The following is a 23,380-nucleotide window of genomic DNA, read 5'->3' on the forward strand; positions in this document are numbered from 1 at the left end:
AATGTTGCCGGTAATTAAGCGAAAAGGCCTGGCTGAGGGGGCGTGGCCTGCGGAGTGAGAGGATGATTGGCGGGCCGCTCTCAGCACAGTTACCATGACAACAATCCAAGAGAGTTTGTAAAGACCATCAATGAGAGAGAGACACAGAGGAATAGAAAAAGACTAACATAGAAAATTAATTATACTTTCTTCCTTCTGTGGAAAACAAAAGATATTTTTCAATTTTGATTATAGTGTTAACTACATTGTAAATAAACAACAAACATATAGCATATATATATATATATATATATATATATATATATATATATATATATATACATACAGTACCGTACTTTATTCCCTAAAGTTTGGAATAATTACAATCTCTAATGTTTTTGAGTCTCTTCTGCTCACCAAAGCTGCATTTATTTGATTAAAAATACAGTAAAAATTGTGAAATATTATTGCAATTTAAAATAACAGTTTTCTATGTGAATATATAATAAAATGTGATTTATTCCTGTGATCAAAGCTGAATAAAATTATTAATTTCTTCAAAAAAGAATTAATGACTTTTGAACGGTGTATATTGTTACAAAAGATTTCTATTTTAAATAAATGTTGTTCTTTCTTAAGAATTTAAATTTTAATATAAATATCATCGATTTTTTAATAATAATAATTGTTATTAATTTTATTTTTTAGAATTAATTTTATAATAATTCTATTTTAATATAAATATAATAAATATATAGATTTTAATAATAATAATAATAAAAATTATTATTATTATTAAAAATGTTAACCAAATATAAATCAAATATTACTATTATAATATTTATATTTATTATTATAATTATATTATAATATAAATATATTAATTATACTATTAGTAGTGGTAGTAGTATTTTTATTATAATTTTTATTTTTTAATAATAATTCTATTTTAATATAAATATAAATAATATATAGATTTTTAATAATAATACATTATTAATTAAAATATTAAACAAATATAAAACAAATATTACTATTATAATATATATATATAATATATAAAAAATAGTATTAATAATTAGAGTATTTAAGAAAAATAATATAATACTACAAATAAATAATTTTATTTAAAAAATACAATAATAATATTTATGGCTCTCTTAATTCATTCGTTTGACCGCAAACTTTTGAACGGTAGTGTATATTGTTACAAAATATTTCTAAATAAATGCTTTTTAACTTTTTTTAATCAAAGAATTAAGTATTACAGGTTATAAAAAAATATTAACTAAAAGATTAAACATTGATAATAATCATAAATGTTTCTTGAGCATCAAATCATCATATTAGAATGATTTCTGAAGGATCATGTGACACTGAAGACTGGAGGAATGATGCTGAAAATTCAGCTTTGATCACAGGATATAAATTATGGTTTAAAATATATTCACCTAGAAAACAGCTATTTTATATTGTAATAATATTTCACAATTTTACTGTATTTTTGATCAAATAAACACAGCCTTGGTGAGCAGAAGAGACTCTTTCAAAAACATTAACAATAGTAATGTTTCCAAACCTTTAACCGTCACTGTATATTGTTTTACGTGGAGTATATAAGGTGTGGAGCAACATGAGAGTGAGTAAATGATGACTAGAACTGTGTCTTTAAACGTGTATCACGTATTTGACCTTGAGTCTGTGAACTGACTTTCACACACTGGGATTTTTCTTGATCCTCTCTCTCTGTATGTATATGGTGCTGTGGTTGATGTGATCGTCTCAGTGCGGGTCAGCGGTGAAACTCATTCAGCGGGTGTATTAGAACGAGCCGCTCTCTGAAAGCCATTACAAGCCTCAGTGAGCGACACATGTGCTGTAGTGAAGAGAGGCTCCAGAGAGAGCGCAGCTAAACGATAGTGTTGTGTATTCAGACATCTGTCATCATAACGGCTCTTCTTCTGCTCAAGAACCTCCGCCCACATGGAAAGAGACCAAACACAGCTCATCTAAAACTGATCATAACACAATAATAGACCAGAATGCAATGGAGCAACATTCCTCAATGCAAGTAGATGTACATTTGCTGTTACTCTATAAATCATAAATACTGATTATTTCTGTGAAGCTTTGATATCGTACAGTTAGTCTGACACAGGTGGAGGTTGTTTTTTCATGTAAAAAAGTTATTTGATCAGTGTTTGAACTCAACTAGGAGGAAAAAAATTAAGTAGCTTTTTTTATTGCAATTGAAACTGCTGTGTTTGTAGGACTGTGGAATTTTGTGCAATTTGAATAATGTTATTATTATTATTATTATTAATTTATAATCTATTTTATAATAATTATATTGTAATATAGAATATTAATTATACTATTATTATTGTTATTATTATTTTTAGTAGTAGCAGTATTTGTATTAATTTTTTATAATAAAAATGTTTTAGAATAATTTATAATTTTTATAATTTATTTTTATAATAATTATATTTTAATATAAATATTTTAATTGTATTTATTTTAATAATAATAACTTGTTGTTATTAGTAGTAGTAGTAGTAGTATAATTTTTATAATAATTTATTTTTATAATAATTCTATTTTAATATAAATAATATATATAATACTAATTATTATTATTAAAAATATGAAACAAATATAAAAAATTACTATTATAATATTTATATTTTATTTTTTGCTCATGTATTTTTATAATTATATTGTAATATAAATATATTAATTATATTATTATTATTACTATTAGAAGTAGTAGTAGTAGTATTTTATTATAATTGTTTGTATTTTTATAACTATTATATTCTAATATAAATATAATAATTATATAGATTTTTAATAATAATAATTACTGTTATTATTATAAATTTATTTTTATAATAATTATATTTTAAGATAAATATACATACATAGATTTTTAATAATAATACTAATTATTATTATTATTATTATTAAAAATATTTAACAAATACTATTATAGTATTTATAATTTATCTTTATAATTATATTGTAATATAAATATATTAATTATATTATTATTATTAGAAGTAGTAGTAGTGGAAGTAGTATTTTTTTAATATAATTTTTTTAAATAATTTTTATTTTTATAATTTATTCTTTATAATACTTATTATTGTTATTATTATTATTATTATTATTTATTTTATAATAATTATATTTTACTATAAATATTTTTAATTGCATTTATTTTAATAATAATAACGTATTAGTAGTAGCAGTATAATTTTTTAATAATTTATTTTTATAATAATTATATTTTAATATAAACATAATAATAATTTATTAAAAATTATTATTATTATTAAAAAATATTAAACGAATATAAAACAAATTGTACTATTATAATATATATATATATATATATATATATAATTTTGTTTAAAAATAGTATTAATGATTTGAGTATTTAAAGAAAAATAATATAATACTACTATTTAGTGCAACTGTAAACATACAATATTAATATTTATGGCTCTCTTAATTTCTTCATTTTAAAACGTTACATCATTGAGCTCTTACAACTTCTCATTTGTTCATGCGACCTTTTCTGTACACATATTTGGGTTTTATTTTGATTAATTACACACAACTTTAACAAATACTGTATTCTAATGCTATACCGCTCTGAGTCAAGTATCACTATTATTATTGCTTATATTAGTGTCAGTAATTTGAACAGTTTTGCACCAGGTAAATGTACAAATCTAGTTCCTGTCTGTCAGTAACGTGTCAGAGCTGTAATGAAAGACAAATGATGCTTGGAAAACTGGACTCATTTACCACGTTTCCCCCTGAACCTCGCTGACGTGTGTCTAAACTCTCATTAGGGCCAGCAGGGCTGCGCTGCGTCCGTCTTCCACCGGGTCACGTGTGTGTGTGTGTGTGTGTGTGTGTGTGTGTGTGTGCTCAGCTGTATAATCACAGACAGATTGTGATGGATCACCTCCAGAGCACCAATGACAGCGTGTGTTTTCTGTTTCACAGAGGACGACAGATGCAGCTGTCTGCACGGAGGGACATGTCTTCCTCACGGAGAGGGTTTCCGCTGCTTCTGTCCGCAGGGATACGCAGGAGAGAGCTGTGAAATCGGTGAGGAAATCCAGAGATATTTCACCCAGAAACAAATGTTTTCTCACCTTCATGGCGTTACAAACCCGTATGACTTTATTTCTTCTGTGGATCAAAAAAAGAAAAGGCGTTTAATCTGCTCTTATGAAAGCATACAGTGACCAGCTCCAGAAAGACATCATTAAACTAGCCCATCTGAACACATTTGCCCAGCTAACACGGAACGTTCTCAGAACATTCTGGAAATGTTCTCTCAAAGTTTTAAACAAACGTTCTTAATGTAACGTTAATAGAACGTTCGGTCAAAGCTATCTAATATTCTTTATACATCATTAATGGAACTTTTTTTTCTGAAACATTTAACAGTTTTTAAATGTTACTACTTGATTCAGAATGTTCAGAGAACATTCAAAAGTAACATTCCATTAATGTTTGAAGAAGGATCAAATGGAATGTTCCCTTAACGTTTGGAATGTTTAGAAATAACATTTTTGTAACTTAAAGGGTTAGTTCACCCAAAAATGAAAATTCTGTCATTAATTACTCACCCTCATGTCGTTCCACACCCGTAAGACCTCTATTCATCTTCGGAACACAAATTAAGATATTTTTGATGAAATCCGATGGCTCAGTGAGGCCTGCATAGCCAGCAATGACATTTCCTCTCTCAAGATCCATTAATGCACTAAAAACATATTTAAATCAGTTCATGTGAGTACAGTGGTTCAATATTAATATTATAAAGCCACAAGAATATTTTTGGTGCACCAAAAAAACCAAAATATCGACTTATATAGTAATGGCTGATTTCAAAACACTGCTTCAGGAAGCTTCAGAGCGTTATGAATCAGCGTGTCGAATCAGTGGTTCGGAGCGCCAAAGTCACGTGATTTCAGCAGTTTGGCGGTTTGACACGCGATCCAAATCATGATTCGATACGCTGATTCATAACGCTCCGAAGCTTCATTCAGTCACACACTCCTTTGTTTACAGGAGCTGTGCATCCTCCGGAGGTCGCATTTGAAGGCTGCATATGTCATCAAAGATGTCATATTTAAGAAAAGTAACCGTAATAAAATTGACTGATATTCATTGTGAGGTGTAAAATACTGTAATTTCTTTCTTATGTTGCAATCTAACGGTTAAAGTTACCATCGTTTCTTACTGTATTCATGGAGACAAGAGTCGTCACTATTTTCATTTTTAAACACTTGCAGTCTGTATAATTCATAAACACAACTTCATTCTTTATAAATCTCTCCAACAGTGTAGCATTAGCCGTTAGCCACGGAGCACAGCCTCAAATCCATTCAGAATCAATGTAAACAATATAACAGTATACAATACTCACATAATCCAACCAGTGTTAATTTCGTTGACGAATAATTTTCGTCATAATTTTCGTCAAAGACATTTTTTCACGGACGAAAACGAGACGATGACTAAATAAAAATGCGTTTTGAATGACTAAAACTATGACTAAAATCTACTCTAATTTTCGTCAACGAATAAAAACGAGACGAAAATGAAAGAGAGGGACGATTTGGGAAGATATCCAGTCAGAACTGCTGTCCTGTTTGGAAGATGCGCACATTTGAATTGTGCTGATCTAACCGCGGGAAAGGCGGCGCTGTTGCGCCCTCTACAGGCTCACGCAGCAGCACATCTGACTGCTGCGCAATTAATGAATATCGCACATTTATGCCAAGCGATTGCTTATAAGCTAATGTTGATGAATTATGACAATGTTTACTACACGATGTTTATATGGTAGCATGTTTTAGACGGTTGTAAGAATGCATATTTATCTCCCTCATGAACAGCCTGCTACAGTGCAAACTGCAGACATTTCAGAATAAGAGTCACGGTGTATTTCGGGATGGTTTATAATTATTATTTTTTCCTGGACATTATTGTTATTTTGTTTAATCAATAAACTGTATTTAATTTAATTTCTGTTTAATTCATAGTAAACTACTGTATCTTCTGTCACAGGAAGGAAAGACTAAGAACATTATTTGACACATTATTCAATATATTTTACAAGTATAAGGGTTATTATAGTTAACTAAACCTAAAACCAAAGAAATCTTCATTACTTGAAATAAACATTAATTGAAATAAAAGATAAATATGTAAAAATGTAAACTTATAAAAATGTAAACTTAATAGTTTCTAAGCTTTAGCTTAACCTGAGGTATTAAAATAAACAAAACAAAAAAATAGGTTATAGACCTATAGAGAAAAGCAAAAAACTAAAAGACATAAACACAAAACATTTCTAAAACTTTTAACTAAAATTACAATGAAAGCAGGAAAAACTAAAAATCAAATCTAATAAAATTTTTGAAATTAAATCTATAATAGTAGCCTACCTCAATGATAAGTGTGTCAATCCCTGAAAAGTACTGAATTTTGCTCTTTCACGTGTTTTTGCACTTGAACGGTCAAAAACCGTCTGCTTTGGTGAGCAAAGTACAGTTGGGTGAACATAAAAAGTTTGGGGAATATCAGATGTACCTATATCAGTGTATTGGATCTGTGGAAGCATTTTTATTGGAAATGCTTAATGCTTACAATTTAACTAAATTAGATTTTAGTCGAATAATTCTACTGTAGATTTAGTTGACTAAAATCTTATGATATTTAGTCGACTAAAACTAGACTAAAACTAAAACAATTTCCGATGACTAAAATATGACTAAAACTAAATGGCATTTTAGTCAAAAGACTATGACTAAAACTAAATCAAAATATTTTGCTGTCAAAATTAACACTGAATCCGACGCATGCATGACGAACACTTTGTAAAGATCCATTTGAGGGTTATATTAGCTGTGTAAACTTTGTTTATGCACTGTTCAAGGCAAGCGCGAGCTCCGTGGGCGTGGAGCAGGAGAATTAAAGGGCCAGTAGCCCTGAATCGGCGCATATTTAATGATGCCCCAAAATAGGCAGTTAAAAAAATGAATTAAAAAAAATCTATGGGGTATTTTGAGCTGAAACTTCACAGGCACATTCAGGGGACACCTTAGACTTATATTACATCTTTTTAAAAAAAGTTCTAGGGCACCTTTAAATGAGACTGCCTCGATGATGTATGCAGCCTTCAAAGGGTGCGGCCTCTGAATTTGGACACAGCCATTGTTGAAAAATCTCTCGGCTTCCGTATCCTGAACGAAGCGCGTTGATGGGTTGATATAAGATTATTTTACTTACCCCACTGGCAGATTATTTTGCTTGTTTTAAGGAAAAACTCACTTAATTTTTACTTATTTTTTCTGAAAACAAGAAAATAATTTTTACTCGTCAAGAAAATGCTTCTTGATCTTAGAATTTTTAGATATTTTGACTAGAAACAAGACAAAAATTCTAAATAAGAACAGCATTTTTTGCAGTGTAAAGACTTTTTTGGAGATATAAAGGATGCATTGTTACTCTATATGTACTCAAGATTAACATGAGACTGGCAGAAACTGTCTCTTTAAACTTATTTCAGTTCGTTGCCAAAGCAACATTTCTAATTTTAAGTTTAAGCTTTAAGTTTTTCATCTAATATTTATATTTTATTTAACATCTTTTAGCTATTTCAATTTTGGAAAATATTTCTTACTGTCTACATAACAATCACCAGTAAGAGTTTACAGCTATAAACTCGTGGATCAACTCAGATGTTTTGATGAGAAATGTTTCATATTGAGATCTCTGACTGTTGATTTCAAATCATTGCAGATAATATCTTTTCAAATCTGATGAGAAGCCTGTGAGATCAGCAGGAAACTGAAACAGCAGGATTTTTTCTGATTTAACGCTCTGTCTGAACAGCTGCCATATAGGCGAAGGTCAATACGGAGGTCAGAGGTCAAGTTGTCCATCATTTGTGACACTAAGGCGTGCGTTTGGGGGTCAGAGGTCAAGGGAAGGCTGACAGGTTTATTTTGGCCTCCTCACATTTATTGCAGCGTGAAGGTCAATGCTAATTGAGTTTGTGCTTTTATTATAATTAAATGAAAAGGCTGATTGCTTTAGATTAGAAAATATTTGATTTGAATAGTTTCTTTCTTCTGCCGCAGAACGACAGTCATCATTCACTCTCAGTGTACGGAAACTGAACCTCCTTTGTGTTTCACAGAAGAAAGATTGTCCGGACATGACGGTGTAAATGACGACAGTGTTTTCATTTGTTCTCAGATGTGTTGGTCTCTCTGTGGCTGTGCTGTGTGTTTGCAGTAATCCCGTGTTCTGCACATGGTTTGTTTCTGTGAGTAAGATGTGAGCAGAATATGTGTGAAGACTTGAAGAACGCCTCAGAGGCTCGTGGGCTTTAGCTCATGTAGATCCGCAGCACTTGTGGAGCGTCTCCCGGTGAAACGGTTTGCATAATGTATGAGCCAATTCAAATATTCATGAAGAGCAGAAGTACCTTGTGAGTCTTTAAGAAACAGGATATGACTTCAGTAGGGGCTTTTCCTTTCTACTGATGAATCTCAACATGACTGATCATAGAAATCAAGTGTGTTTAATGGAACCACTGTTACCGTATTTAATGTGATGTTTAAGGGTGAATTCATCACCATATATTTGTGTGTGTGTATATATATATATATATATATATATATATATATGTATACACACCAAAATTTATTCAGATACCTTGAACATTTCATTCATTAATTCAGTTTATTCACTATAATTTACAAAAATGGTAACGAAATATGACAAGATCTCAGAGTTAAACTGTGTCAGAAAATATTAATCTTAATTATGTCAGATAACACTTAAGCAAAACATGGTCAGGTCAAAGTGTCTGAATAATTTTTGGTCCCAAATTTTTATCAACTTTACTGGTAGTACACTGAAGAATTTTTGGGTATAATATATATACACTATATATAGTGTGTGTTTGTGTGTATATATATATATATATATATATAAATATAAAAACAAATATAAAACAAATATTACTATTATAATATATATATATATATATATATATATATATATATATATATATATATATATATATATATATATATATATACACACACAGTACAGTCCAAAAGTTTGGAACCACTAAGATTTTTAATGTTTTTAAAAGAAGTTTCATCTGCTCACCAAGGCTACATTTATTTAATTAAAAATACAGTAAAAAACAGTAATATTGTGAAATATTATTACAATTTAAAATAACTGTTTTCTATTTGAATATATTTCACAAAGTAATTTATTCCTGTGATGCAAAGCTGAATTTTCAGCATCATTACTCCAGTCTTCAGTGTCACATGATCCTTCAGAAATCATTCTAATATGCTGATCTGCTGCTCAAGAAACATTTAATGTGTACAATTGTACAAAATATTTGTGTACAATATTTTTTTTCAGGATTATTTGATGAATAGAAAGTTCAAAAGAACAGTGTTTATCTGAAATCTAATCTTTTGTAACATTATAAATGTCTTTACTGCCACTTTTGATTGATTTAATGCATCCTTGCTGAATAAAAGTATTCATTTCTTTAATTTCTTTTCAAAAAAATAAAAATACCCCAAACTTTTGAACGGTAGTGTATAATGCTACAGAAGCTTTGTATTTCAGATAAATGCTGTTCTGTTTAACTTTCTATTCATCAAGGAATCCTGAAAAAAAAAAGTACACAACTGTTTTCAACATTGAAAATAATCATAAATGTTTATTGAGCAGCAGATCAGCATATTAGAATGATTTCTGAAGGATCATGTGACACTGAAGACTGGAGTAACGATGCTGAAAATTCAGCTTTGCATCACAGGAATAAATTACTTTGTCAAATATATTTAAATAGTACACAGTTATTTTAAATTGTAATAATATTTCACAATATTACTGTTTTTTACTGTATTTTTAATTAAATAAATGTAGCCTTGGTGAGCAGACGAAACTTCTTTTAAAAACATTAAACAATCTTAGTGGTTCCAAAGTTTTGGACTGTACTGTATATATATATTATAATAGTAATATTTGTTTTATATTTGTTTAATATTTTGAATAATAAGTAGTACACTATTAAAAATCTATATATTCATTATATTTATATTAAAATATCTTTTTTATATTAAAATATAATTAATATAAAATTAAATTATACAAATTATGATTAATAACAACAATTATTATTATTAAAAATCTAAAACCTATATAATTATTATATTTATATTTAAAAAATAATTTTAATATTAAAATGTAATTATTATACATATTATACATATGTATATGTAAATATAAATCTCATATATATATATATATATATATATATATATATATATTATAATTGTAATATTTGTTTTATATTTGTTTAATATTTTGAATAATAATTAGTACACTATTAAAAATCTATATATTCATTATATTTATATTAAAATATATTTTTTTATATTAAAATATAATTAATATAAAATTAAATTATAAAAATTGTGTTTAATAACAACAAAAAACCTAAAAAAACCTATATAATTATTATATTTATATTAATAAAATAATTTTAATATTAAAATGTAATTATTATAAAAATAAATTATAATAGTTAATAATACACACACAAATATTTATATGTAAATATAAAGCACAATATTATATAAATTTTGTTTTGTGTAAAGAAATGAATACTTTTTTTTGTATTGACAGTATTTATTTTAATTTTTTTATTTATTTTGTAGTTTTTTTGTAATTCTTGTTTTCCTCACTGATTCTCATATGATAGTAAAAATTACTGTATTGCAGTAAAAAGTACTGCATATTATATTAATCAAATATATATAAATTGTTTATTTAATATAAATCAAAGACAGTACAACAGATACTCCCTACAAATACTTTATAATTTAAAAATATAGATATATATGTATTATTATTTTTCCATTTTACAGTAATGAAAATTTGTGGAGGAATGCTTAATGATCATGAAAATAATATCTATATGAACTTTAATTTAATTTTATGACGACCCAGACTTGTTCATGACATTCATCTTGTTCAAGTTTTCATCAGGCTTCATTTTCCTCCAGTCACATTTAAAGCCCCATGAAATGATGTGATGAACACAACGCTCCAATCCGTCACGCATTAAGTTGCTTAAAACAGCCTGAGCTCAGGATACAGCCTTCCCATGATCCTCGGCTCGTCTGATATCCACTTAAAGCCCAACAAACTTCAGAAGTTCATGAGTCTGACTGAAGCAGCAGGCGTTTGGGACTTTGCGACTGATGCCGTTACGCAAACTTTTAAGACTTTCAACTTTATCCTTTCAAGCTCCTCTGATGACAACTTTTTTGCAAGCCTGACAAACGTTGAGCCTCAGAAGTGTTTGCTATATGGGAAATGTGCTATAAACAGTCTCCAGATCTTTTGATGAGTAATCCGTGAGCTGTAAAGCGCTTACACCGGCCTGTGACAGACGCTAAATGACTCTTAACTCGTTTTTTCATCGTCGCAAAATGTATTATCACACAGCTCTGTATATAAAGTTGGATATTTATTATCCCCACACACACAGTCTGAAGAAATCATGGCTAAGTTCATTAAGTTTGTTGGGCTCAGGAGTCTCTGACCCTCGTCTTTCTTCATGAGGATGTGTCATATGATGCCTGTGGGTCGATCCCAGAATGATCCGTTTCTCCTGGTTTTAATCAAACCTGACAGCACTGCTTGCGTCTGTAAATATTTTGCCACGCTCTTCACACACCCTGACAGTTTATTACTATGAATGAGTGTAAAATTATGCAAATGTGCCGAGCTCTGTTTTACACTTGGGTGATTCTATTATAGTTGCTCTAGGTTTAATTAATATCTTTGTGATCAGTCAAGATATGAACATTGTTTTACCACGGTTAAGGAGGTTAAAAGAACACCTGTTAATCAGGTGATGCATTATAGTACTTAAGTGTGGGGTCTGTTTGAAAGAAATTAATTCTTTTATTCAGCAAGGATGCATTAAATTGATCAAAAGTGACAGTAAAGACATTTATAATGTTACAAAAGATTCTATTTCAAATAAATTCTTTTTAGAACTCTCTATTCATCAAAGAATCCTGAAACATAAAATGTATTATAGTTTCCACAAAAATATGAAGTTGTTTTCAACATTGATAATAATCATAAATGTTTCTTGAGCAGCAAATCATCATATCAGAATGATTTCTGAAGGATCATGTGACACTGAAGACTACTGAAAATTCAGCTTTGATCACAGGATATAAATTACATTTTACACTATATTCAAACAGTTATTTTAAATTTTAATAATATTTCACAATTGTATTATGTATTTTTGATCAAATTAATGTAGCTTGGGGAGCGTAAGAGGATTAAAAAAGATTTTTACCTATTCATAGTAAACATAATGCATTAATGTAGTTACTTCATGCATTATGACTTTGGTTATAATTCAGTACATATAGTGCATTAATTAGAAAAGCAGATTAAAGAATTAGCATCATCCCTATATTGTAATACTTATGTAAATGAAGAAAACAGACACTAATATTAAGTGGATTCTCTAATCAAACTCCTCAGTGACCAGCGGTCTGACCCGACAGACAGTGAGCATTATGGGTAATTAAAACATCCTGCAGCACATATATGAATGTGTAATATAATATTATATTACAGTGTGATGAGGAGGACTGTATGACCTTCCCTAGTGTGTGTGTGTGTGTGTGTGTGTGTGTGTGTGTGTGTGGTGTGTGTGCCATTGTTATTTTGGTATTTATATACTATTATAATATTTACTAATATTTTGAAATAGCTGTTCTTTTACATATTATGTATGTTAGTATTATTTTAGTATTATTTATATAATACTATAATATTTACTAATATTTTGAAATAGCTTGTATATTTTTCAGTTTTCGTTTTAAATTTACCTTAAGAAGTATGTGTTTTTGTCATTTATTTTAGTTTTATATATATATATATATATATATATATATATATAAATTTCTTTCATTTCTTTTTATTTCAGTTTAGATTTTAGTCATTTTAGTACAGCTTAGTTGCCAAGGCTCCATTTGTCATCATTTTCATAATTTCCTTGATATTTTTCATGTTTTTTACATTTAAAATTTTGTATCTAATATTTATTTTTATTTTATTTTTATTTTTTTAATTTTTATAAATTATTTTATTTATTTTTGCATTTTATTTAATATTTTATTTTTAATTATTTTGTATTTTTTTATATTTTATTTTATTTTTATTTTATATTTTATTTTTTAATATATATATATATATATATATATATATATATATTTTTTTTTTTTTTATATTTTTTAGTTTATTACTAGTTTATTAGTTTTAGTTTACTACAACATGTAATACATTAATGATATGTGGGTGTAAACATACACACAGGTGTATAATTTATTTCTACTAGGCAACTTTAGAAGAAACATCTGAGACAATGTTAATATTTAAATAGAAGAGCTGGGAACTAGTTTTCCTCTGGGAGAAAACAGAGGCACGCTCGAGTGATCGTTTCTATGATGTTGTTGCAGATGTTGACGACTGTCAGTCGAATCCCTGTGAGAACGGCGGCACCTGTATCGATAAAGAGGACTCGTTTGTGTGTCTCTGTTTGCCCAGCTACAGCGGAGACCGATGTGAGAGAGGTGAGACGCCCAGACATCACACACAACCTGAACACGAGCTCAGAAAACATGTCTAACATCCCTCTGATCCTTTCCTGCTACCCGACTCATATTACGCTCGAATTAAAGAGCGCTTAAAGATTTAAGCCATTCCCTGCTGGGAAATCCAACTTAAACCAGCCTAAAGGTGCTCGACGTGATGTTTGTGGAATAGCAAAAATGTCTCTTCTACCAATGAAATCAGAGGCTCTGTGACGGCCCTAAGGTGTAAATGTCAAGTTTGGGTGAAGGGATGAGGCAAGGACTCAGTTCAGAGCAATGAGTCCTATAAAATTAAACAAAAGCAAATAAAAACTACCCTGTAGGGGAAACTCTGGATCCAAACACACCGATAGGACCATGCAAGACATAAATGAGCGTGAATGTCCAAACCCCGACACAGAACTGAAACCGAACTAGACAGAAGTGTCAGGATCCGAACATACAACCTATCACACAACTCGAATCCGCACGCTCACACAAAGACAAGACGATAGGAGTGTCAGAGCTCTGTCACCAAACCAAGAATACCCTGACAGTAAAGGGGAGTGGCCCACCATTTTTAGCCAGTCAGGAGCTCTCTCTGCCTGTCAATCATTGCGCTTGTATATCTTAACCCAGTAGTTTTTGGTTTTGGGCACTTGTTAACTGGTCAGGGTGGGAGATTTCAACATCTTCACTGCATTATCAGTTCTGTTTATATGCCAAAGTTTGTTTGTTTACTAATATTACTTTGCCTTATTTTGATTTATTTGACTTATTTTCACACCATTTCTAATTCTAAGCAGATATACATGCAAGATATATGATGCAAGATATTATTGCACATTGCATATGCATGTCTTGCATATATTTCATATGTATATTTGCATTGTGCAAAAATCAGTCAAATTAATATACTGCATATGCAATGTGCAATAATATCTTGCATATATTTCATATGCATATTCGCATTGTGCAAAAATCAGTCAAATTAATATACTGCATATGCAATGTGCAATAATATCTTGCATATATTTCATATGCATATTCGCATTGTGCAAAAATCAGTCAAATTAATATATTGCATATGCGATGTGCAATAATATCTTACATATACTTCATATGCATATTCGCATTGTGCAAAAATCCATCAAATTAATATATTGCATATGCGATGTGCAATAATATCTTGCATATATTTCATATGCATATTCGCATTGTGCAAAAATCCATCAAATTAATATATTGCATATGCGATGTGCAATAATATCTTGCATATATTTCATATGCATATTCGCATTGTGCAAAAATGAGTCAAATTAATATATTGCATATGCGATGTGCAATAATATCTTGCATATATTTCATATGCATATTTGCATTGTGCAAAAATCAGTCAAATTAATATACTGCATATGCAATGTGCAATAATATCTTGCATATATTTCATATGCATATTCGCATTGTGCAAAAATCCATCAAATTAATATATTGCATATGCGATGTGCAATAATATCTTGCATATACTTCATATGCATATTCGCATTGTGCAAAAATCCATCAAATTAATATATTGCATATGCGATGTGCAATAATATCTTGCATATATTTCATATGCATATTTGCATTGTGCAAAAATCAGTCAAATTAATATACTGCATATGCAATGTGCAATAATATCTTGCATATATTTCATATGCATATTCGCATTGTGCAAAAATCCATCAAATTAATATATTGCATATGCGATGTGCAATAATATCTTGCATATACTTCATATGCATATTCGCATTGTGCAAAAATCAGTCAAATTAATATATTGCATACGCAATGTGCAATAATATCTTGCATATATTTCATATGCATATTCGCATTGTGCAAAAAATCCGTCAAATTAATATACTGCATATGCTATGTGCAATAATATCTTACATATATTTCATATGCATATTCGCATTGTGCACAAATCAAAGTAGTAGTTTAGCAACTTTAGTACTTACATTTATTTTATTTTACTTACATTTATAATTATTTTATAGTTTTAGAACTTATTTTATTTCAGTTAGTTGGCAAGGCAACATTTTTAAATTTCATAATTTTGTTCATAATTGTTTTGTTTTTTTATTTGTTTTCATTTATTTTCAATTCTTCAACTACCAAAAAAGTTTTTAATAGTTTTAGTTCTACTTTTAATTTTAGTTCTTGTTTTCTAACCGTCTATGAAGGTTAGACTTTTGGATCAGAGTAAACAGCTTCAGTTTTGTGTCTTTCCTATAATTTCACTAAAATTGTGAGTATTTGAGTATTTATGTTATGCATCATTGATCAGCTTCATGATATGTATCATATATGGATATCTGCTTAGAATTGTGATGATGAATGATGCAAAAAGAAGTCAAATAATGCAAACGCAAGTAATATCATCAAAGAAAATACATTTTCAGTGAATTCTTCATTCATGTCTAGTGTTTTACATTGTTTGTCAGTGTTTGTCATGTTTAATTTGTGTTGACACTCGCTCTCTCTCTTCATAACACATTATGGTATATTAATCTCAGTGAATTTACAGACTCATAAGCATCCTCTCACCCTCCTCTGCGTCCCGCAGTGACAGCGACTCTAACGATGATGCATTACCTCTAATAATAACCACTGATGGCGCAGAACTACGCGTCACATGAGTGTGATGTCACAGCACCTTTATTGTGTTCTGGAGTTTGTATGTTTTGAAGAAGCTCATCACAGTCGTGACGCTGTAGAGATTTAGATGAGGATGTGTGTGTCTGGCTGACGGACGTCATTTCACATTATTCCAATGTCTTTGCCCTTATTTCAAAATAAGAGTCCTGGTGTATTTCAGGCATTTTTATAATTAAAAAAGTCCCTCATGTCGTTCCACACCCGTAAGACCTCCGTTAATCTTCTGAAGATGAATGAAGGTCTTACGGGTGTGGAACAACATGTGGGTGAGTAATGAATGACATTATTTTCATTTTTGGGTGAACTAACCCTTTAACATCATATTTATTCATCAAAACTTCAGTTTTACAGTGTATAATGACTCTAAACTATATATATAGTATAATTAATAGATAATTTCTAGTTTCATGTCTCTTGTATCAATCCACACTTTCTTCTACATCATAAATCATTTACACTCAGATCAATATTTCATGTCCATTTATTTATATATTTCATAAGTAGTCATTTAATGAGCAGGATAATGTTCAGTCAGCTGGTCATCAGGGTGATACGAGACCCTCGGCGTCACATCAGGGTTTATTTTGCAGTAATGACAGGCTGATTGTACGTTATCCCTCATTCATTATCCACTCTTATTCCACCTTCGTGTTTCTCCTGCCCTCCACTGACAGAGACTTCATTACATCTGTGTGCTGCTTTAATAGCAGATCTCTGGTGACTTCCTTCAGATTTAACCACAGAACAGCAGCCAGAACACACACACATTCACTCGCTCGCTCACACACACACACACACACACACACACACACACACACACACACACACACACACACACACACTCACTCGCACATACACACACACACACACTCACTCGCACATACACACACACACACACTCACTCGCACATACACACACACACACACACACACACACATACACACATTCACTCGCTCACACACACACACACACACACACATACACACATTCACTCGCTCACACACACACACACACACACACTCACTCGCACATACACACACACACACACTCACTCGCACATACACACACACACACACACACACACACACACACTCACTCGCACACACACACACACACACACTCACTCGCACATACACACACACACACACTCACTCGCACATACACACACACACACACACACACACATACACACATTCACTCGCTCACACACACACACACACACACACACATTCACTCGCTCACACACACACACACACACACACACATTCACTCGCTCGCTCACACACACACACACACACACACACACGCACACAAACAGACACACACTCACACACACACATACACAGACACACACTGAGACACGCACACACACTCACACACACACACAGACACGCACACACACAGACACGCACACAGAGACACACACACACACACACACACACATGCACACAAACAGACACACTCACTCACACACACACACACACAGACACACACTTGCTCACACACACACACACACACACACACATTCACACACACATTCACACACTCACACATACACTCATACATACGCACACAAACAGACACACACTCACACACACACAGACATGCACAAACAGACACACACTCACTCACACACATACAAACACATGCACACAAACAGACAAACACACTCATTTTATTCTGATTTTTCTATTTATTCTGTTTATATTTTAAAATGATTTATTCTTAATTATTTTTCTTTTACAGTTTTTGCCTGTTGCTTGAACACTATAGACCCATGCTTAGACTAAAGTAACACAACTTGAAGCTTTTGTTACCATACCTCAAACACATGTACCCATAACTTAAACAAAAGCGCTGCTTTGCACTCTAGTTGCAATTCTGCAACACACTTGCTCCTTAATGCAACACACTTGGTCCTGCACACTACACACTACTTCATACATAAGACACTTTGTTCAAAAATGAAATCTCAGGGTACCATTGGGAAAACACATCTATTCAAAATATAACACACATTGTTTAATTGAAAAGACGTTGACACACACCTCAAAACATTTACTTAGAAAACTGAACACCAATCAGCCAGCTACAAAAAGGCCTCAGTTAAGCCATTTTGAGAACTTTGCAAGCATGGAGAGCAAGAGGTGGAGGCAGAGGAAGAGGAAGAGGAAGACAAAGAGAGAGGAGTAGGACATGGTCAAAGAGGCTATGCACGGAACAATATTTCAGATGATATTAGAGCAACGGTGGTAGATCATGTGGCCAGACCCAAACAGACGGCAGGATCTATAATCCCACCCATGCACAATTGGCCTGTTTTTCTGTTTTTACAGTAGTGTATTTTGTTTTATTTTTGTATTATTTTTGCGTATTCATATGATGCAAGTGTGTATCATTTTGTCATCAGAGTGACATTTTGACAAAGGATTGTTAGGTTTTGATAGCAGAGTTTCAATTTGACACAGATGTGAATGGTATATTTCCCAGTGTTGTGTCATGTTTACTTGAGTGTAGAGTTTTGGCACAATGAGCGAAATTTTGCAAAATGTGTTCAAGCAACGGGCAAAAACTGTAATTTAACATTTTAAGATTTACATCAATTTACGAACCTCTGCAGTTCCTTCACAATCCCCAGTTGTTTCTCTTTATATTTTTATATCAATAAGATATTATTCAATCATTCAAATCAGTGTGACAGGTCAAAAGAAATCTAAAAGTAGTTGGATTATATTACCTTAAATGTGTAATATAATAATCTCATTACTAACTTTTCATAATGTAATTTGCAGTCAGTAATGTACTCCATTGTGTAAGTAATCTTCCCAGCTCTGCTCTTAACTAACCCGACAGGTAAAATGAGTTTTCACATAATATTTCTATAAAGATGAATCTCTCGCTGATGGAGCCGCAGCATCGCTAGCACAAAGATTGGATTATGCATAAAAGATGGATAATAAACATCACTGAGCTAATCTGATTCATGCATATGAAAACATTTCTGACGCGATACCATCTCTTTATCTGCCTCCAGACACAGAGGGCTGTGAACACGGCTGGAAGAAGTTTCACGGCCACTGCTACCGTCTGTTTCCACACAGACACACCTGGGAGGAGGCAGAGAAGGACTGCAGGGAGCACAGCAGTCACCTGACCAGCATCACTTCCTCCATGGAGCAGGACTTCCTTAACGGTCCGTCACCGCTTTTCTTATATCAGATATTGATTGAAGATTTAAAGGATTAGTCCACTTTTAAATAAAATTTTCTTTATATTTATTTAAAAGTGGACTAATCCTTTAATGGGTATTTGGATATAGTGGATTATTTTATTCTTCTTTAATTGCACATGAGTCTTTGATGAAACTGAATGCACAGAATCTTCTGGTGCTTCATGATGTTTCTGTGCTCCATCAGGTCTGGGTCACGAGAACGCTTGGATCGGTTTGAATGATCGTACAGTTGAAGAGGATTTCCAGTGGACTGATGGAATGGACGTTGTGAGTCTTTTTTAATATATTTATTAGTCCAAATAAACATTGTAAACCTGTCGACTGTGAATGAAATCAAACTCTTAAACCACTTTACACATGCTTCAGAAGAGCTTGTACATGTTCTGTCCGCTGGTGTCTGACTGCGTCTCATGCAGGTGTACGAGAACTGGCGGGAGAATCAGCCGGATAATTTCTTCGCGGGCGGAGAGGATTGTGTGGTGATGGTCACTAGAGAGGACGGCAAATGGAACGATGTGCCCTGCAACTACAATCTACCCTACATCTGCAAGAAGGGAACAGGTGAGAGAGACTGTTATTAATCCCTTTGTTCAGCGAGGACACATTCAAATGTGACAGTAAGGACATTTATAATGTTCTGACATCTTTAACCTGATATAAAAGCAATGAAGGTCTGTGCAATGTCAGATTAAGTGTGTATTGATGTGTGTATTGATTCCTCAATAAGAGTCAGAAACACTAATGCAGAGTGTGAAGTCAGTGTGTTGTTCAGTTCTCATATCACACACAAGGCAAAACACTCAGTCCTGCATTTCAATGGCTGTGATTTCAACAGACGGACTCTAAACGCCGTCTTTCAGTCCTCAACACAAGGAGGTCTCAGTTTTTAGGGGCGAGTATTCAAACCCCATTGAGAAGGTCTCAGATTGTCGATTTAAGCACCGGGCTCTGCACTACAATTCCCACGATGCCGTCCTTTGTGGCATATCCAGGATCCAGGCGGTTTCCTGTGGCAGTGACGCCAGAGAACAGATTTACGGCTGAGCCGGTGGCTCCCTGCCTATGGAAACAAGGCTCATTGTCTGGAGACGGAGCGCTTGTGCCAGGACTTCAGGATTTCATTTAATGTATTTCAAAAGGTTAACATTTAAAAAATCATATTTTCCCTAGAAAATCGTATTTTCTTGAAACCGGATGTATTCAGATTAGTGCTCGGGGACTGTGTTGGGATCAATTTGATTTTCAAACTGCTTGGAAACACTTTTTTTTTTCTTGAAGTTTTGTGATTTCTTCTCATTAAGGGTGATTAATGTGCATGCAAATTTTCCACACATACAATAGCGGCCAAAAGTGATGTTCAGAGGGGATATTTGTTTTTAATGACTGTACAAGTTTGATTAAAATGGATTGTTTCCATGCAATTTGACAAAAATCAGCACTTTGAAAACAGCAGAGAGTCGGGTAAAAAACAGAAAACCTTTATTGTAGTTTGTCAAACACTCAAATATGAAATGCATGATTAATTATGATATTTCATTTTCAAAAAGCAATAATCATCAAAACAATCACTGTTTCTTCTTCTATTTGAGTTTCACAGTCAAAAATAATCAGTGAAAGGATGTATTTGGTGGTTATTTTTTTTAGATCTGGTCTGCACTGAAAATAAGTGTGAGAAACACATTTTACTCTCACAAGGGTTTGATATCCAGACACAACAAAAAGACAGACGCATAAATAGTAATAAATACTTGCACAATAAATGTTTGATACTGTTTATATTTAATTGTAGTTATTTATGGAAGCTTGTTTTCACCATGAAATAAAAAAAAGGTAATTGCGACTTTTTTTTCTCACAATTATGAGTTCTAAAGTCCGAATTGTGAGATATAAAGTCACAATTGAGAGTTATAAAGTCAGAATTACGAGTTATAAAGTCAGAATTGCGTGATATAAAGTCGGAATTACAAGTTATAAAGTCAGAATTGCGTGATATAAAGTCGGAATTGTGTGATATAAAGTCAGAATTATGAGTTATAAAGTCAGAATTGTGTGATATAAAGTCGGAATTATGAGTTATAAAGTCAGAATTACGAGTTATAAAGTCAGAATTGTGAGATATAAAGTCAGAATTGCGTGATATAAAGTCCGAATTACGAGTTATAAAGTCAGAATTACGAGTTATAAAGTCAGAATTGCGTGATATAAAGTCCGAATTACGAGTTATAAAGTCAGAATTGTGAGATATAAAGTCAGAATTGCGTGATATAAAGTCCGAATTACGAGTTATAAAGTCAGAATTACGAGTTATAAAGTCAGAACTGTGTGATATAAAGTCGGAATTGCGTGATATAAAGTCCGAATTACGAGTTATAAAGTCAGAATTACGAGTTATAAAGTCAGAATTGTGAGATATAAAGTCAGAATTGCGTGATATAAAGTCCGAATTACGAGTTATAAAGTCAGAATTACAAGTTATAAAGTCAGAATTGTGTGATATAAAGTTGGAATTACGAGTTATAAAGTCAGAATTGTGTGATATAAAGTCGGAATTACAAGTTATAAAGTCAGAATTACGAGTTATAAAGTCACAATTGAGAGATTTAAAGTCAGAATTGCGAGTTATAAAGTCAGAATTGCGTGATATAAAGTCGGAATTACGAGTTATAAAGTCAGAATTGCGTGATATAAAGTCGGAATTACGAGTTATAAAGTCAGAATTGCGTGATATAAAGTCGGAATTATGAGTTATAAAGTCAGAATTGCGTGATATAAAGTCGGAATTACGAGTTATAAAGTCAGAATTGTGTGATATAAAGTCGGAATTACAAGTTATAAAGTCAGAATTACAAGTTATAAAGTCACAATTGAAAGTTATAAAGTCAGAATTACGAGTTATAAAGTCAGAATTACGAGTTATAAAGTCAGAATTACGAGTTATAAATTCGGAATTACGAGTTATAAAGTCAGAATTACAAGTTATAAAGTCAGAATTGCGTGATATAAAGTCGGAATTATGAGTTATAAAGTCACAATTGAGAGTTATAAAGTCAGAATTACGAGTTATAAAGTCAGAATTGCGTGATATAAAGTCGGAATTACGAGTTATAAAGTCAGAATTGCGTGATATAAAGTCGGAATTACGAGTTATAAAGTCAGAATTATGAGTTATAAAGTCAGAATTGTGTGATATAAAGTCAGAATTATGAGTTATAAAGTCAGAATCGTGTGATATAAAGTCGGAATTACAAGTTATAAAGTCAGAATTACGAGTTATAAAGTCCGAATTACGAGTTATACAGTCAGAATTACGAGTTATAAAGTCAGAATTGTGTGATATAAAGTCGGAATTACGAGTTATAAAGTCAGAATTACGAGTTATAAAGTCAGAATTATGAGTTATAAAGTCAGAATTGTGTGATATAAAGTCTGAATTTTGAGTTATAAAGTCAGAATTGTGTGATATAAAGTCGGAATTACAAGTTATAAAGTCAGAATTACGAGTTATAAAGTCAGAATTGTGAGATATAAAGTCAGAATTGCGTGATATAAAGTCCGAATTACGAGTTATACAGTCAGAATTACGAGTTATAAAGTCAGAATTGTGTGATATAAAGTCGGAATTACGAGTTATAAAGTCAGAATTACGAGTTATAAAGTCAGAATTATGAGTTATAAAGTCAGAATTGTGTGATATAAAGTCTGAATTTTGAGTTATAAAGTCAGA

The 23,380-nt window shown here is 31.5% G+C and overlaps 1 protein-coding gene across 1 annotated transcript in view; it reads left to right on the forward strand.

Moving 5' to 3' along the window:
• Positions 1-23,380, forward strand: part of ncana (neurocan a) — a 99,597-nt gene that overhangs the window by 70,259 nt on the left and 5,958 nt on the right. Inside the window, exons 10-14 of the mRNA XM_048164072.1 lie at positions 4,000-4,104; positions 13,611-13,724; positions 19,459-19,617; positions 19,841-19,923; positions 20,073-20,217. Of these exons, the coding sequence (XP_048020029.1) occupies positions 4,000-4,104; positions 13,611-13,724; positions 19,459-19,617; positions 19,841-19,923; positions 20,073-20,217 (606 nt within the window). The remainder of the gene's footprint in view (positions 1-3,999; positions 4,105-13,610; positions 13,725-19,458; positions 19,618-19,840; positions 19,924-20,072; positions 20,218-23,380) is intronic.

This window comes from Megalobrama amblycephala, linkage group LG17, assembly GCF_018812025.1.
Source record: "Megalobrama amblycephala isolate DHTTF-2021 linkage group LG17, ASM1881202v1, whole genome shotgun sequence".
Lineage (NCBI taxonomy): Eukaryota > Metazoa > Chordata > Actinopteri > Cypriniformes > Xenocyprididae > Megalobrama > Megalobrama amblycephala.